The sequence below is a fragment of the Volvox carteri genome (assembly GCF_000143455.1).
Source record: "Volvox carteri f. nagariensis unplaced genomic scaffold VOLCAscaffold_81, whole genome shotgun sequence".
In the NCBI taxonomy this organism is placed as follows: domain Eukaryota; kingdom Viridiplantae; phylum Chlorophyta; class Chlorophyceae; order Chlamydomonadales; family Volvocaceae; genus Volvox; species Volvox carteri.
Window position 1 is genome coordinate 155,890 of NW_003307624.1, and position 17,091 is coordinate 172,980.

Here is a 17,091-nt window from a genome sequence, read left to right on the forward strand (position 1 = left end):
ACTTCTTCCTGCCTCGGTGAGGACTACCAACTCTACGCTTCCGCTCTGCCAGTCGACCGCTAGGTGAGCCACTGATACCAATGTAGCCGTCGCTCACCTGACGGGACGACTGACAGAGCGGAAGCGTGGAGTTGTTAGTCCTCACCGAGGCAGGAAGAAGTCCAACCCAGCGGCAAGCACTAGCGTACATTGGTATCGAGGGTCAAGTTCGATCCTCCTTGATGTGATGCGCTTCACTCCTGCCGAGCGAAGGCGTTTGGCTAGACTTTTTCTTAAATTTCAACGATCTTATGAAAGACATCGCGAAGCGCCCCTTGCTGACCAGGATCAGGCCCCTGCCGAGTCCGAGGCTAATGATTCTGGCGATGAAGATGTACGCCCTTTGGCTATTCCAAATAATGAACATGATATTAATAATACTCATGTTGCCAATCGTGCACAGATGGACGTCGATCCTCCGACGGAACCTCCTTCGGATGCCGCGCAGCGCGCCTCGCTGTCTACAGGCGGATTACCGGCTTGTACGCCAGCGCAGGCTGCGGCAGCCGCACAAGCGCAAGAAATGCTTGAGAACCAGGTTCCCGCTCTTCAAGCGGAACTGACGGCATTTAAGGGTGAAGTGGTGAGCCTTTTCACCGAGTACGGTGAACGGTTGGGTGAAATCAGCTCAGCCATCAAGGATCTCCAGGCACAACTTCGGGACGCGTTGCCTGCGTCGCCATCTCCGTATTCGTCGGACATACAACGCAGGTCCATCATTATCGATGGAATTTGCGAGGTTCTGGACAGCAATATCTCCTCGTTCCTGGAGGTCGACACGCTGCAGAACTGCGCCTTTCAGGTGCTTCTCCAGCGCCACCTAAATCCCGAAGTACGCTTGGAAGAAGTCAAGCAGCTTTGGAGCGAGGGCGTGGCTAAGAAAGCCGGTGGTCCTTCCGGCTCGGCTGCCTCTTCGTCAAAGTCCGCACGACTCTCGGAGGTAAGTAAGCGTATCCTTGCGCCACCTCGTGTTAGTGGGAAGAAGGATTCACAAATTACTAATACAAAGACATGGTTTGCGCTTCTTATGCAATACTTTGACTTGTCGCAAATGGACCCGCTTGAGCACTTTATGTTCTGGCTTATGGGCAAGGCTCAGGAGTTGGCCGCCGATCTTTTCCTTAAGCACAAGTCCGGCGCACAACCACTTACCCGCGATCTGTTGCGTGATAAATTCCTGTTACAATATGGGTATGCGAAACGCGACACGCACGCACATGATCGTTTGCATGCGCACGAATACGATATGAAAATAGACGAGTCCGTACCAGAGTACACACAGCGCTTTTACGATATTATTCGTGAAGCGAATGATATGAGTGTTGCGGATCAAATCTCTTGGTATATTAAGGGCTTAGTTCCTGCACTGCGCGGTCGCCGCGCTACGGATGATGAGGGCAAGGACTGGCAGGACCTAGAAAAACTTATCCTGTACGCTTGCGGTCAGGAGGTTCGGTGGAAAGCCGGAAAAGACAAAGCACAGCTTGCTGTCGTTACTACGCAAGCTGGCCCGTCTAAGATTACTTCCTCCTCTCGACCTAAGCATTCTCGCCCTCGGTTCCCTCCTAAACAGGCCTGGGAAGCTGTCAGAGCAAAGAAACAGAAGACGTCAACGTCCGGTACCCTTCTCAAGTGCCGGGTGTGTTCACGTCTGAAGCCGGAACACCAGACCTGGGACGAGCACAAGAAGACGGACTGCCTTCGTCACTTGCAGGAGCAGATGGCTCGCTTGCAGGAGAAGGCGTCTCGTTTGAACGCGAACAGACAGAATAATTAGGACGCTGGCAAGCGTGAGGGGGTGTCTTGCAAGTAGGCCGTTAGTGCGGTAGCACGCGTAGACTAACAGGGTGTTTCCACTTGTCCGAACACTATCTTCGGTACACTATGTGCTAGTGTGGACTTAGTGTGACGGTGTTTCCACTAGCGGCACTAAGGAGCGCCGAAAGCAAAATTGTTTTCGTATTTTGAACGTTTTAGCGCCAGGGATTAATTGCTGATAATTGTCAAGGTCTGTAAGGATTCGCGTATTTAAGATCCGCTGCGGCGCAGCCTGCGTCATGATGTCCGCCATGAAGTCCGCATGGTGCATTGGCAACGGCCGGCCAGCGAAGGAAGGCAAACTAGCGGTATATGTTTGCTGAACGTTATTGAAGGAGGGCTCCATTGCAAAATGGCGGTGTTCTGAGGCTGTCGGTGTTGGCCGTGCGCAAGTCAACGCGGCGTTTGCAGGAAGGAAAAAAGATAGCTGCTTACGTCTAAAGTCTATGGTCAGAAGGGACAATCCAGCTCATAAAAGTTGCCCGCCAAATAGTTAGTGCTAGGTACTAAAGAACGGCGAGAGACGAGTCCAGGACGAAGAACATTCAAACTTAGTGTTAGTGTTCGGCCAAGTGGAAACACCCTGTAGAAAGCCTCGTCGAACTGACTTAAATCTCTTAGCTTGAATGTGCACTTCGCACATTAGACATGACAGATATCAGGGCGTTGGCTGCGTGAGACTTGACGTGGCTCGCGTGCTACGCCATCTGCCGCAGAAAAATAAAGTACTTTTAGGACCCCGGTTCGCTTTGGGCATGGTAGTGGCTGGCCACGTAGCTCGATGTGGGGCATTACTAGCTGTGTCAAGACATGGTTGCACGTCATCCGTGGCGACTGCGGTGGCGCTCAACGACTATGCCCCCGGCGCATCGGCCGTCGATCGCATCCCTGTATGCTGCGCTCTCCCGCCTTCTCGCCGTCCCTCCCTCCTCCTCTAAGGGGCCGCTGTGTCCATCGTGTCCATCACATGCTACCCTCAAATGCCATGTCTGTCTCAACAGCCAGCACCTGCAAAGCGAATGCTGTACGATGGGGGCACGCACATATCCGCAAGAATCCATATTCGCGATATTCGCCTTCACTCTGGCACCGGGGTCGCCTTGTATACCTCCCTGCCCGCTGGTTTATGGGAACCGCTATCCATCATATTGGAACCGCATCAGGTGTTTGTCAACACCTCTGTCTGGCATTTGTGGTTTGTCATGCAACAACCCCGCTATGGTCGCTCAACAGGATTGTTTACCGGTGCCGTGTCTGGTAGGTATCCCCAATCCGCACAGTAGATGCATGACGCCAGTGGCGAGGGGGCCACCGAGTGGTGCTCGGATTCGAAGGCATCCAGAGTCGGAGTCCGGGGTTGAGGGTTAGCGGATCCGGAGGTGATCCGTTACGGCGCCATGCTGGTGGTGTTGAACGCCGCCACGACAGTGGCAGCACCAAAAGGCAGTGGCTAGGGTGGCAGTTGCAGCAACCCGTGGGGCGCACTCCATGGGGGCCCCATGCGGGTTGCGGCCAACATGGCCAACTCTGCCTTATTGCACTCCGCCGCATATTAGGCTCTTCCCTCCCTCGCCCTGCACCACCAACTCCAACCCACCGGGGCCAACCGGCTACCACATGGATAAGTTCCAGCCCTGTCCTCGCCGCCTGTCTGTCCAGAGCCTCGTGCATGTCCTGAGGAAACGGACCTCACCAAGAGAGCTAGAGTGAAACATGCAACGGGCAAAGGCAAAGTGAGGGTTAGGCACATGTCCTACACAAGATTGCGGTCTCCCTCCAATAAAAGCACCCCGACTTTTCCCCCATCCCGCCGAACAAGCCTATGCAAAGACTGCAATAATGATGGAAAATGCCATACCGAAAGCAGACCAGATGCCACGAGCACCCGAGGCCCCCCAGCAGACGCCATGTGCGCCTGAGCCCTCCCAGTATTGTGGGGCAGTCAGACTGTCGGAAGGCCGTTTGATGGTTGGATTAGGGCATTTCCTAGCCGCGGCTGCTGTGCAGCTGCATCCTTCAGGCAGCGGGCAGCTAGACCTGCCCATTCACAGCAAATCTTTGAGGCACCGCCCAGAACGAGTCTCCATGGATAACGTAGTTCGAAAGGATGCTTATCATGCTTTTTACATGAAGTAACTCGAATCTTACATCACTGGTGAAGGGGGAAACACATGTCTTTGCGTATTTACCTATAATCGTTGGAAAAACCCATAAAACCATCATATGCCATTTTTGAGTTTTAGTTTTTCAATTGCAGGATTTTCCCCTCCATCCATATTGCTATAACCATTTTGTAATGTGGCAGTCAGAAGGCCGTTTGGTGGCTGGATTAGCGCTTTCCCCGGCCCGGCCTCACAACCCATGCATGGTTCATGGCTTTGCGTCCATGGCTGGCACGTACTTATCCTCCAGTGCAGGTCACCGAAAACCCCCCTGATTCCATTCACAGGACACAGCGGCAAAGTCAGAGGACTCCAACTTCGTCAATAAAGCAACCCGACATCCACAGCTCACACAGAAAAAATTGGGTTACATCGGCGTTCAATATAACCCCCTGCCCCTCTCCCGCATTCTGTTTAACAACTAAAACATCTGGCTAAGCCACTTACCCATCACAAACTCGCCGCGCTTTCCTATAGGTCCCTTCTGTAACCTTCAATTGCGCAACCTCTCTTCCTGGGTTGCACGCTTCCCAAAGAGCGTGTGCAACATCGGAAAACATGACGTGCCCAGAGCTCCTCTCATCTCGTGCCCGAAAGAGCATTACATCCGCTAAAGCAATATTCAAGCCATGAACAAAAGCACGGCCTTACAACGTTACCCCCAAACTCCCAAAAGCCCCAACGAGGCGGCCGTGCAGCTGCTGCAGCTGCAACTGTTCTGCTGGCTCTGCTGCCGCTGATTCCTCCGCAGCCGCTGGTCCCGACGCCACATCCCGCGCGCCAGCGGCCCAACCCCGTGTGCGCTGTCGCACAGTGTCCAGAAACACGGGCTGCCGTACGCCGTACTTCGCAAGCGCCTCCACCAGGAGCACCAGCTCCACGGGCAGCAACGAGCGCGGCGTCGCCGCCGCCGCGTCCGCCGCCTTCACCAAAAGCGGCATGTGGGGTTTGGGTGCGCCCTGGAGAGCCCAGGCGTGAGCCGCCAGCGCCAAGTCCCGGGTTTGTGGGGACGCTACCAACACGTCGCCCACACGCTTCGCGAGCTGGTCCGCCAAGACCTGCAAAAAGACATCGAAAAGAGAGTGCCCCAGCGGCAAAATACACAAGTACGGTGCGGCACACCGACAGCGGCTTCAGCAGCTTAGCTTCACTTCGGACGCCTCTCCTGCAACAACAGACATACCTGCAGGATCAACGCATTGCGCTTCCGGCGCTGCGCCGCTTTCGCCTCGGCATCGTACTTGCTACGGTTGATGCTGATGCCGATGTTGTCGTCGCTGCCCTCCGCCTTTGCTGTGCCCGGATCCGCATCCCCGTCGCCACTGTCGCCCTCCGCCTTGGACTTCTTCCTCGGCATCTGCGGCCAGGACGACACACTGCCCAGCCAGCTGCGGCCGCTCCGCCTCCAACTGCCGCCCGGACCCCCCTTCTCCGCCGAGGCGGCAGCCGGAGCGCCTTGCGGCCCAAAGGTCGCATACGCCACCGCGTAGATTCTCATGTCCTCCGGAGCGAAGTTGGGCCACTGGCGTATGGAGCAGTAGGCCACGCGGTCAAGAACCATCTACGTCAAGGGTAACACGGCACCGGTAGCCCTTGCTGGTGTAAACAACGTACTGTGCTGTGAAGTAATTGATCCGACGGGTTTAAGCGGGCAATCTGTAATGTTATGTTATGTCATGTTTTAAAACATGTGAAGGCAGGGCAGCGCGCGGTAGGGTTACCCGAGGAATGCTGGGGTTTGCGGCGGAAGTGGGGAGAGGGAAAGACGAACCACAAACGAGTGAAGCTGCTGCCAGGGCAAGAGGGGAGAGGGAAGGGGGTCCGCCACGCGGTGGTAGGGGCCCCCGCGGTGGTGGGGCAGTGCACAGAGATATCTCAACCGGACAGTCCCAAGGAACTCAAATCCAGATCCAGAACGGCTCATCTGTGACGGATGACACACTACTCGCGAGGAAAGTGTCCGACCCGTGGCGTGCATGGCGGTGGTGGCCGCAGCGCCGTACCTGCAGTTTTTCGCTGCTGTACAGCTCTTGCGGCACGGTCCGCAGCAACGCCCATAGCAATGTGGCTAACCGCCGTGGGCTGGCTTGAAGGACCAGGGTTCGATCACGAGTTGCCCACATCGCCAGGTCCAGGACGAGCTCGGCTGGCTGGCCCAGGAGTGCTTTGCCGTCTTTGACGGCCCCTGTTGGGACCGTCCCCTCCGCGCTATTATCAAATTCGCTTTCTCTGAGACCTGCCACGCCCTTGGCAGGTGCTTGCGGAGGCGGAGACCGCAGCTTTGCGAGAGCGTGTAGGTACGCGATCGTGTCCCGCAGCTTGCCAAACCGCAAGGTAATGGACTTTAACCGTGGTACCATGGCATCGAGAAGGCTCTGTGCCGCAGCGGAGTTGAAATCGGCATCGTAACATTGTGCAACCCGGATCCGGCGCAGCAATGCCGCCATAGCCACGGTATCGAACTTGTGCTGGTAAAGTGTCCAGCCCTCCTGCAAAGCGTGTAGCGTGGACCGCTTTCCCAACCGAAATGTAAGCTGCCGAGGATCGATGTTATGACTGTATGCGAGCAGCCACGAGCTGTTCGGAGACACTTTCTGGGCCGCATCGCGCAGAATCTCCCGTCGACGAGCCGTATGACCTTCCGACGCCGTACTGGCATGACGCGCTGTCCGTCCAAAAATTATGTAGTCGTTGTCCGACGTGATGGCGGTTGTATGAATTCCGGAATGGAAACTCGCGAACGAGGTTGATGCCGCTGCACTACTTGCAGCCCGCACCGACGATGCGCTTTCGTCAGTTCCATGATAATCTGAGAAGTCGACCTTTACGCAATCAGCAGCGGATTGCAAAGCCCCTCCCGTCAAATGTTGGCGCACGTTGCCGTGCCTGTACCGCCGCAAGAGGCTACAGAAAGCTACGAACATTCTGTAAATCTTAATGTACTCGACCTTGACAGCAATGTGAGTAGCTGATCATGGTGGCACGACCCGAGTAGAGAGATCGGCTACTCAATGACATCCAGAGAAAATATTATACCATACCTTATCTCTTCCTGTATAAAAGCGAGTACCACCAGGCATGTTATGCCATCGCAAACTTGTAGGAAAATAAAACATCATTAAAACATGTAAATCGTACAAAATGTTCGTGCACAACCGAAATCCTATCATGACTTCTAACCTTTCGCCGCTCCGTGTGCCGGTAAGAGTAACTCAGGCGATGCCTAGGGCCAACGTACAGGTGCGCAGCGCACCTGCCATCACCCCTCCAATGCATTTGAGTCCACCTCTCCTGTTGTCGGCCTTCGTCCATCCATGACCCATACCACCTCCCTGGCCTGCTCAAACATACAGTCACTTCACCGCAGATAGCCAGGCAACACTCAAGATGCTGACGCACGTACGGCTGGCCATAAAATCCCCCGGCCCCACCACCAGTGGCCTGCAGTAACCGGGCCCTTCGAGCCGATCAGGAGTAGAATCAACCTCCATACAGGCAGACCCTACGCCTTACATGCCGGTGATCGTGATGGGCCTGTTGGTGGCTAGGGGCGCTGAACTTGGGAGTCTGATGCACTGATTTTGGAATAGTAGCGCAGAGGAGGAGTTAGAAGGCTAGGGGACGCTCTTCGGCAGCACGGGGGGCGGCCAAGCAAGGGGTTACGCAGCGGAAACAAAAGTGGCCACCTATCTACCGTGTGAAGCTGTGTGCCATAAATACACACCATCATCGCAAAAGTGCAGAGATTGCGGGGCAAGCAGCACAGCTTTCTGCATCTCTTCCGCGTACGCCCGCTCATACGCCTCCGCCTCTCCCATTCCCTCCGAGTTTTGCTTGGACGTTGGGCACGACTGGACTGGTGGACACACCCACACACGACGACTCCGGACAAGTTGGGTGTCGGCTTCAAGGAAGCCGGAAAAAGGGCGGGGCCCCTCTGCATCCGTAAAGGCCGGTAGCAAGGGTGGCAAGTGTGACAATTGATGGGTAGTGTCAACGCGGTGGGAGATGTGCTTTGTTGCAGCAGTGCTGATGGTGTGAGAGCTAAGCTTACACCGGCGGAATCGTCAGCACCGCCTGCGGGCTCCACGCGAATCGCATCCATTCCGGGTGCATGCCGCATGGACAGTGCGGCAGACCGCAAGTCGGAATGCCCGTGCGGGCAAATGGTAACGAAAGCTGGGTGAATTTCGGTGCTGTCTGTGATGTTTATCCCCGAAGCGCCAGCGGCCTCCGGGCTTCATCGGGGCACACCGCAAGTCTCAGGAGGCCCCGTGCATTGGCCAAAGTAAATGTACAAACAAGGAGCTTGTGTATTTCATAGAGAAATGAAAGCAAATTATGTTGGCCTGCTGGTGGCAAGTCGGATTGCCCATGCCGGCAAATGGTAACACAAGCTGGGTGTTCAAGTTATCATACGCCGTCATCTCAGAATTCCATTGTGAGATACGCGGCAGCTTTCCTGATGAAATTTAGCGCGAGAGGCGTTGATGTGACTTTTGAGGTCGGTGAATGGAGGCAGCTAAACTTGTTTGTGCTCATACGGTCTTTGTTAGCTACATGCGAGATACCTTGCAATAGAGAATGCTGTATAGTACCGATAACGCGTTTCAGCCGGGTGAAATATTCTGTTTGGTCCGTTACACACTCAAGGCCTGGGAGTTCGAGTTTCATACGCCGTCATCTAAGAATTCAAATATGAGATACGCGGTACCTTTTGAGATGAAATTTAGCGCGAGAGGCGTTGATGTGACTTTGGCCTCGGTCAATTGAGGCAGCCAAACTTGTTTGTGCTCATACGATTTTTGTTGGCTACATGCGAGATACCTTGCAATAGAGAATGCTGTATAGTACCTATAACGCGTTTCAGCCGGGCGAGATATTATGTTTGGTCCGTTACACACACACACACGGACATGGCCAATCCTACAGGTCGGGGCCCCCCTGGGCGCTTCGCGCTGGGGCCCCGCCCAAAAATGCGTCTATTGGAAACCCCTGCACTTCTTCGCGCATATGGCACCCCTCCGCGCCCTCCCATACCATACCATCCCATCCTCTCCCCCCCTCCGCCGGCATGCATCCAAGCTGTTGCCCTCCTGCCCACTTGCATACTCCTCTCCGCAGCGAATTAACACCCCCTCAGCTGCAACCAAAAACTAGCTGACTACACGACCCATCGACCGAACCATTTCCATCACACACACGCCGCGACCACGACAGCCATATCCATACAGGCCCTAGTCAGCTACACACAACTACACTACTACACGACCAGAGGCCCCCTTCCTCAACTTCCTCAGCCTGTGCCACCCCTAGCAAGCCCTAGCCTACCCGGCCCCGCTCCATCATCACATCATTCACAGCAGCACAACCCCTACCACCTCCACAGCAGCTGCGCAAAGAGTCGAAGAGCCGCGCTATCGCGCAAAGAGTCAAAAGACGCGCAGCAGTGCCGAAAACATTGCGTTTCAAAACATCTATAGTCGTCTTTGAAGCTAGAGTCATCCAGCTAGCAAGCAGACAATAAAAACATAAACAAAAGCGACTGAGGCCACTGGTCCAGACTCCCTAAACGACCCAAAACCCCCCTCACACACACACCATAAAATCAACTACCCAATATTATAATAATAATACTACTTAGGGGTTTACTGCAATATTCAGTTTGTAGTGAAAAGATACTAAAACAATTGATGCGAACGGCAGTTATATGCTTGTCACCACCGCTGATGAGCACTAATCAGGAAGAATTAATGAAGGATGCTCACGCAGCAAGTACATCCCAAAACGTACACACACGGCCCATACGGCGGCCCCTTTCCGGGCGCCACGTCATTCACCATGACCACATACCGCCACATAACGCCACATGACACGACGGAATGCAGATCCGACACGGCTCCGTCAAAAAGTCTCATGGTCTTAAGGAACTCGTTCAGATCATGGCAAGCTTTCCTCTAAAAGCTGACAAACTAAAACTAACTCGCAAGTCACAACTCGCACAAGTCACATGCCACAAAAAAACTCACAAGTCATCAGCATGTATGCTTTCCATCAGAGCTACAGACCTCAGGCATAACTCCATAAGGACCGTTGCGGTTCGCTACCCGCCGCCGCATCCCAACGGCCATCCCAAACCCTGCGCCGTACACATGTACGGAACCATCATAAACTCATGCTGTTCCTTTCACCTTCTCATCCGGCGCTCTACCCCCTGCAGCGCGAACCATTCTAGTTCATCATTAGCCGGCCCCAACTGCCGTTATTAACTGAAACCGTCAACCATTGGATCCACGGCCGAGCCGGCTACCGTCTCCCGCAACGGTCAGGCCTCCGTGACTGCCCCGGCTACTTCAAAGCTCCCCGGCTCTCCTTTCAAAGCCCTGCTGCCACCACTGCAGCAGCGGCCGGCGCACATGCCATCCCATCTGCCTCTGCCATCTCATCCTCTTCCTCGTCCTCCTCCTCGTTCGGTTTCTCCTCCCGGCGACCCTCCACGGCGGTTACCGCTACTGCTTCTGGTACCGCTGGAGCTCCCCAAGGTGGGGCCCCCGGGGGCGACCCCAACCGCGGCCCCTCATCGCACTGCCGGCCCTCTGCCTCTGCCTTCGCCTCCTCCTGCCCGCCTCCGCAACCCTGTGATGCCCCCTCCGAAACCCCTGCCATCACGGCCGGGGCCGTTGCCGCCGCCGCTGCGATAGGCAGGGAATGTGCAGCGGCAGCGGCAGCGGCAGCGGCCTCACTGGCGGAAATTGGCGACGGCGCCGCGTTGGCGGGGCCGCTCCCATCTCTGAACGAGCCCGGTCCCGGTCCTAGCGCACACATCGTCACCGCTGCTGCCGCCACCGAGTCCCCAGGCCGACGTGGCAGCCCCGCTCGTACGACAGCCGAGTAATATGTGTGAGCCATGGCGGCGCCCAGCGCCGTCACGCCGTCCTTAGTCAGGTGCACGTGGTACCCGCCGTACTCCTCGAAAAATTCGTACCCGGCCAAATCGATGCGCAGCAGCCCAGGCAAGGGGACGCTTTGCTGGGCCCGACGTACGGTAGCCAGGTACGGAAAGCATTCGCGTTTGCGCAATGCCATGACGCCCATGACGATGGGAAGCTGGTCGGGAATCCGGGTTTGGAGGCCGGGGGGGGGGAAAACACGGAACAGGGGAAATCACGAGACGTCGAATAATGCCGCACCCAGAGAGAACACCACGACCCTCACCTGCGCGTGATAGCTGGCGAGATCACGCCGTACTGCCTGTACGAATGCCGTAAAATTTGCGCCGTACGCTTCTGACGGCCCCGGGCCCACCCGCTCCTCCGCATCAGCCTCACCCTGCAAAAGGCCATGTGTGTGTGTGCGTTCCAGTTTTGTAGTTAAGGAAAAACTGAACAACAGAAAAGAGATGCATACAGTCACGAGATGCTGTCTGATTGGTATTTGGACTACACATTTGGACGCACGTGAGAGCGTCGGGTTCGTGGGTCAGGAAAAGAGGAAAAGAAAACCCAACCCAAAGATTTCTTTGGCATGTGATGCATGCATGAATGCATTCCTTTGGTATGCACGACACATCGAAGATTACTCCTGTCTCTATTCGCCTCGCCGCACGGCCTATATCCCCCACCCGCCCATGTCACAACTCGGGAGATTACAGATAATACCCATAATGACGTCATCATGTTGCCCCATTTGGTTTGCCCCATTTGGTTTGCCCCATTTGGTTTGCCCCCAAGCTTGCAAAGATTCCAATTCCTTTCATCCACGAGATCTTTTTTTAAGTCTTTTAGGATCTTGTTCAGGTGCATTCCCTAACCTCCCTTATTAGGGCTCTCATAAGGCCCCTCGGTGATCTGACCTGTATCCAGATCAAGCCGCGAAGCCGACACGTGCCGCCGCCGGGCGGCGTCGACATCAGCGCCGCTTTCGTACGGGCAATCATGGTGCCGTACAGCTCCCCGCCGCCTGTGGGTTTCCAATCGTGGAAGAGGTTGGTCGCGCCCTTGGCTGCGGGCACAAGGCCCACCCGGCCACTGAGCCCCAAGGAGACGAGGGTGCGGCCGAAGGAGATGGCGGGGCCGCAGCTGGGCTAGGGGGGCCAGGAAAGGAGTGCGGAAGAGGGGGCAGGGAGGGAGAGCAAGGATGGATTGGGAGAGGGACAGGGAGAGGAGATGGAGAGGAGAGGAGGGAGGTAGGGAAACATATGCAAGAGGCAAGGGTCAAGCTGTCCGAAGCCCTGCATGTCCAAAACACCAGCTGCTGCTGCTGCGGGAGGGGTTGGAGCTTGGCGTGGTGAGGAGAAGAATTCCCTCCTCCACCTTTTCCGTCCACATCGCCGTGTGACACCATGGCGCCCGCCCACTGGCTGGCTGGCTTGGTAAATTAAAAGCACTTTCGACGAAAAGGGGGGAGGGGAGGCACGACACGACAAAAAAACAATACCGGGAATTGCAGCAGCAAATTTAGTTTTTAACAGTCAACAGCGAATGAACAACCACCAACAGCAGGAGCAGCAACAACACTAATTTCATTACATTACATTACAATTTCATTAAAACATAACAACGACAATAATCTCAGCGATAACGCACCTCCCTGGTGTACCCCTGGATGCCCGCATGTATGTTGGGTGTCGCGTCTCGCCATGTGCCCGTACAATCGTACGACAACACTAAGCCCGGCAGCGGCTTCGAAGCAGCCGGCACAGGTGTCCCGTCCGCCGAATTATCGCCTGTCTCCCCCACGTAGGGGTGGGTCGGTAGGTAAGTAGTGAGTAGGAGGCGGGACGGAAAAAAGGAAAGGAAAAAAGAAAAATCAGGATGGTAGGAGGTAAGGGTGTCATACAAACGGAAATCCTCAAACGCTTCCTGACCAGAACCCTTCAGAGGCTTGTTTGAGGCGAGTAAGAGTTGGGGAAAGACGAACCACACACGATTGAAGCTGCTGCCAGGGCAAGAGAGTATCAAACGTAGAACTGACCGAAAGGTTGGGGGCTGAGGGGTGTTCAGGGCCGTGTGGCGAGCAAGGGGCCCTAAATTGGGATGGACCCTAAGCTGAGTTCCTCTGATGCGCCCGCTGCCTACTAGGGGGGTGTACTAGGGGGGTGTACTAGGGGGGTGTACTAGGGGGGTGTACTAGGGGGGTGTACCTCCGTTTTGGAGGTTGAAAACGCACACAGCCCCCCAGTGTGAGAGGAAAGAACCCATACAGACTTGATGCAGGGCGCAGGGCGGTGCAGCGTCCAAAATCCTATCTCCCCCTCGGCCCTGCGTGTGGCTTCCCTTCCCCTGCCACGGACACCTCTCATAGCAGCCAACATAGCTGCAGCCAACGTGACAATGGCGGGGGGGCCCCTTGCGAACCTTGCGCCTGATTTTTAAGAATCTCATAGAACCCATAACAAGACCTTGCATGGGCCACAGGTCTATTTGTAGGGCCAACACCAGACGAGTCCACCCAAGCCTTCACGTCCTAGTGCATTCACTCGGAGTGCATTCACATGCTGAGGATTTTGGTAAAAAGAGGGACACAACCTCCGGCGCTAATGTTCCTTCCTGGCGTATGCGGCGTCACGCAAGGCCAGGCCGTATCTAACCCACCTACGGCGTTTGATTGCCCCGCGATAATCCAAACGTCCACCAGTCCCATGACCGCAGGGGAGGCCATCGGAGAGTGGGGGTGGGTGGAGGCGATGTCAACAGTTTCCAGAGCGCTGCATATGGGGCCGCGCCGGCGCGGCAGCGGAGCCGGGGGTGCTGAGAGGTTAAGGGGAGGCGGCCGATGCTCGGCCGCCCGCCCGACTGGAGCGGCTTCTGACAGGGCATCATGCTGATGATGAGGATGAGGCAGAGGAACAGGAGGATGGGGTGAGGGTGCAGGCTCGTGGGCTTCTATGGCATAGGTCGACTGCCTTGCGCCCATGGCTGCGAAATCGCTGGGACGAACAAGTCCAACGCCTTGCGGGAAGAGGTTAACCAAATGAATCTTTTTATTTTAAACTGAAAGTGCTTTGTTTGGGGTTGTGGCACTGCTATGTGCTGGATGCCAAGTCCTATGAAAATGGCATTCATGCAAGGATCCATGCTACGTGTTTATAAACTGGTTATTACACATGCCCAACATTTGCCTTGAGGGGACAAAGAATTAGAGTGAGATAGTGAGATAGCAAACTTTCGACTTGCGGTTCCCGTTAGTATATGGTCACGTTGCTCAACAAAACCAATACAAAGTTGAAGGGCACATACAATCATCATGTTCGTAGGCGATGCTGCTACCAGTGTTTTCGCCATTATGCATTTACGCTAGCACTTGTACGACCAACAACTGACCATACCTCTGTCCTTCCTTTCACACTTATATATAAACATGCCAGGCGAGTGTTTGGTCACCTCGTGACAATATCACCATCTCACGTCTTCGCATGTGCATTTGTATTTGCCGTCGCCAATCACAATGCCAGCTGGGAACGGCCTAACGGTTTCTTCTAACCCAGGCGGGCCCAGGGGCCATTTCTTCCCCTATCCTAACCCGAGCCAGTTACCCTAGAATGACGGGAACGACTACCACCCGGGGTCGCAGCAGCAATGCAGCCATAGCAAGCATATCCTGTTCATTCCCACCCCCCAACGTGCCCTTCTCGTGTCCTTCACCGCCATTTGACAATGTTATTGGGTTCACAACATTCACCGGTGTGCTCGTGGAGATGTAAATGTTCGGCACGGCATTCGCCTGTCCGGCGGAGGGTATAACAGTGTACTGCTGTCCGTTCGGTACGGCACCGTTTGCTACGTATTGTACAGCAGGCAACCCGGAGGCACCCGCGGTGTAGAGCCCTCCCCCGGTCCCTGTTGCCGATATCGGAGCCATGTACGACGGTCCTTGTACGGGTGCTGACGTCAGCGCCTGCGACGCTGGCAACACCGACCCTAGCGGGAGGCCGCCAGTGCTCCAGTGTCGACTTTGGTCCGGTAGCCCCATTGGGCCTCTTTGGTTCGCTTGAGAAGCAGCAGTAGCAGTAGCAGTAGCAGTAGCAGCAGTAGCAGCAGCACCAGCCAGACCCTGCTGGGTGGGCCAGTCCGCAGAACGGCCGGCCCCGTAACCCGCTCCCGTAACCGGCTGTAGCTGCGGCTGCTGTAGAAACCCCCCTGCTTGCTGTAGCGATTGCTGCCACTGCTGCCATTGTTGCTGCTGTTGCTGTTGCTGTTGCTGTTGCTGTTGCTGTTGCTGCCATTGTTGCTGCTGTTGCTGTTGCTGCTGCTGTTGCTGCCATTGTTGCTGCTGCTGCCATTGCTGAAATTGTTGCTGTTGCCACTGTTGCCATTGTTCCTGCTGTACCCGCTGCTGTTGCTGTTGCTGTTGCTGTTGCTGTTGCTGTTGCTGTTGCTGTGGTTGCGGCTGTAGCTGTTGCTGTTGCTGTGGTTGCGGCTGTTGCTGTTGCTGTGGTTGCGGCTGTAGCTGTTGCTGTTGCTGTGGTTGCGGCTGTAGCTGTTGCTGTGGTTGCGGCTGTAGCTGTTGCTGTTGCTGTGGTTGCGGCTGTAGCTGTAGCTGTTGCTGTGGTTGCGGCTGTAGCTGTTGCTGTTGCTGTGTCTGTGGCTGTTGTTGTGGCTGTAGCTGTAGTTGTAGCTGTGGCTGTTGCTGTGGCTGCCTGGCCTGCTGCTGCATCGCTGCCGCCGCAACATCATAGGGTCCTGCTGATGCACTCGCAGCCGCATCGGAGGGCCACCTGCCCCCGCCAGCCGCGCCCCTGCCACTCCGCCCGTCACTTAGTGCCGTGACGGCGGCAGGACCAGCGCCTGGCCCGCTGTGCGTGAAGCTGTACTTGAACGACAGAACCGTCCAGAACAGCCGGCCCAAGAGGATGGAGGCGGCGTGAACTGCCGCTGGGTCGGCGGCGCCACCGTCGCTAAAGTCTGCCGTTGCAGCGGCCGACGCAGTAGTGGGAAACCCCATGTTTGGCGGCAATTCAACAGCGCCGCCGCCGACGACGACGACCCCGTTCTCGCCGCCGCCACCGCCGCCGCCATAGCCCTTGGGGCTACCGATGTCGCCACCGTTCCGAGCCCAGGTGTCCGCAACAGCTCGTGTGGCTGTGGGGACGGGGACGGGGGCGGAGTGGAGGGTAACGGGGCTACCGCCGGCAGCGGCGGCGGCAGCAGCGCCGTTCGTACCAGCGATGCCAGTAGGCGCAGCGGAGGAGGTGGCTGCGCCCAGCAGGGTCCGCTGGTGACGCCGACCCTGTGGGATGTGAGATGAGGACGATGAGGCGGCGGCGAACACGGCCCAGGCGGCGGCGGCAGCTGACCTACGGTTCGCTACAGCCGCCGCCGCCGCCGCCGCTGCCATCTTGCGGCCCGGACCCGTCTGGAAGTCCGTAGGCGGTTCTTGTTGTACGACTTTCCTGGCCGGCCGTAAGATCGCTTCGACGCCGCCGCGCAAATGTTTTGCAGTCGCGGCTGCTGCCTGCGGCGTCGGCACCTCCGCCGCCGCGAGCAACCCCGAATGTAGCAACAGCAGTACCAGCAGCAGCAGCGGTAGCGGTAGCGGCAGCGGCAGCGGCAGCGGCAGGCGCTCTAGTAGCCGGCGCCGGCCCCGCTGCCCCCCGACATGGCGGCAGTCCGCCCAGCCCCATGATGACGCCCTGTGGCCCGCAGCCGGGGGCTCTTTGTCCGCCGCCTCCCTTTCAGGGCTCCTCCGCCTCCTCCCTGCCGATTGATGCCTGGCTGTGACGGCGGCGGCGGCGTGGCGGCTGCTGCTGCTGCTGCTGCTCGCGGTGAAAGGAGTTTTGGCGGTTTTGGCGATGCTGGTCCAGGTGCTGGCAGTGATGGCTGTGGCGGCTGCGGCAGTGGCGCTGCCGCTGCTGGTTTTCGCCGTAGCGGTCACGTACGGTTGTCGCTAGTGGGGCAGGTGCGGCGTGAAGGAGGCGGTGCGTGTTGTTTTTACTGGTGCCTCAGGCTACTGCAGTTCGTGAGGCGACGGAAGGCGGACCGGGTTGGGTGTGTGTGGGCGGCGATGCGGTCGGCAGAGGGGGCCAGAGGCCAGGTCCTGCGCAGTCGACAGCGGCAGCGGCGGTGAGGAGTAC

The 17,091-nt window shown here is 56.7% G+C and overlaps 2 protein-coding genes across 2 annotated transcripts; both read right to left on the bottom strand.

The window, feature by feature from the left end:
- Nucleotides 1–4,372: 4,372 nt before the first annotated feature.
- VOLCADRAFT_107849 (uncharacterized protein) lies at nt 4,373–7,084 on the bottom strand. The gene is made up of 3 exons (XM_002957861.1): nt 6,023–7,084; nt 5,203–5,580; nt 4,373–5,077 (listed from the first exon to the last, which is right to left on the bottom strand). The coding sequence occupies exons 1-3, from the start codon at nt 6,941–6,943 to the stop codon at nt 4,667–4,669; spliced, it is 1,710 nt and encodes a 569-aa protein (XP_002957907.1). The 5' UTR covers nt 6,944–7,084; the 3' UTR covers nt 4,373–4,666.
- Nucleotides 7,085–10,394: 3,310 nt separating this feature from the next.
- Nucleotides 10,395–16,355, bottom strand: VOLCADRAFT_99022 (uncharacterized protein; the record flags this gene model as incomplete). Its single annotated transcript, XM_002957862.1, has 7 exons — nt 10,395–11,126; nt 11,235–11,348; nt 11,872–12,102; nt 12,605–12,744; nt 13,613–13,725; nt 15,736–16,099; nt 16,181–16,355. The coding sequence occupies 7 exons, from the start codon at nt 16,353–16,355 to the stop codon at nt 10,395–10,397; spliced, it is 1,869 nt and encodes a 622-aa protein (XP_002957908.1).
- Nucleotides 16,356–17,091: the final 736 nt, after the last annotated feature.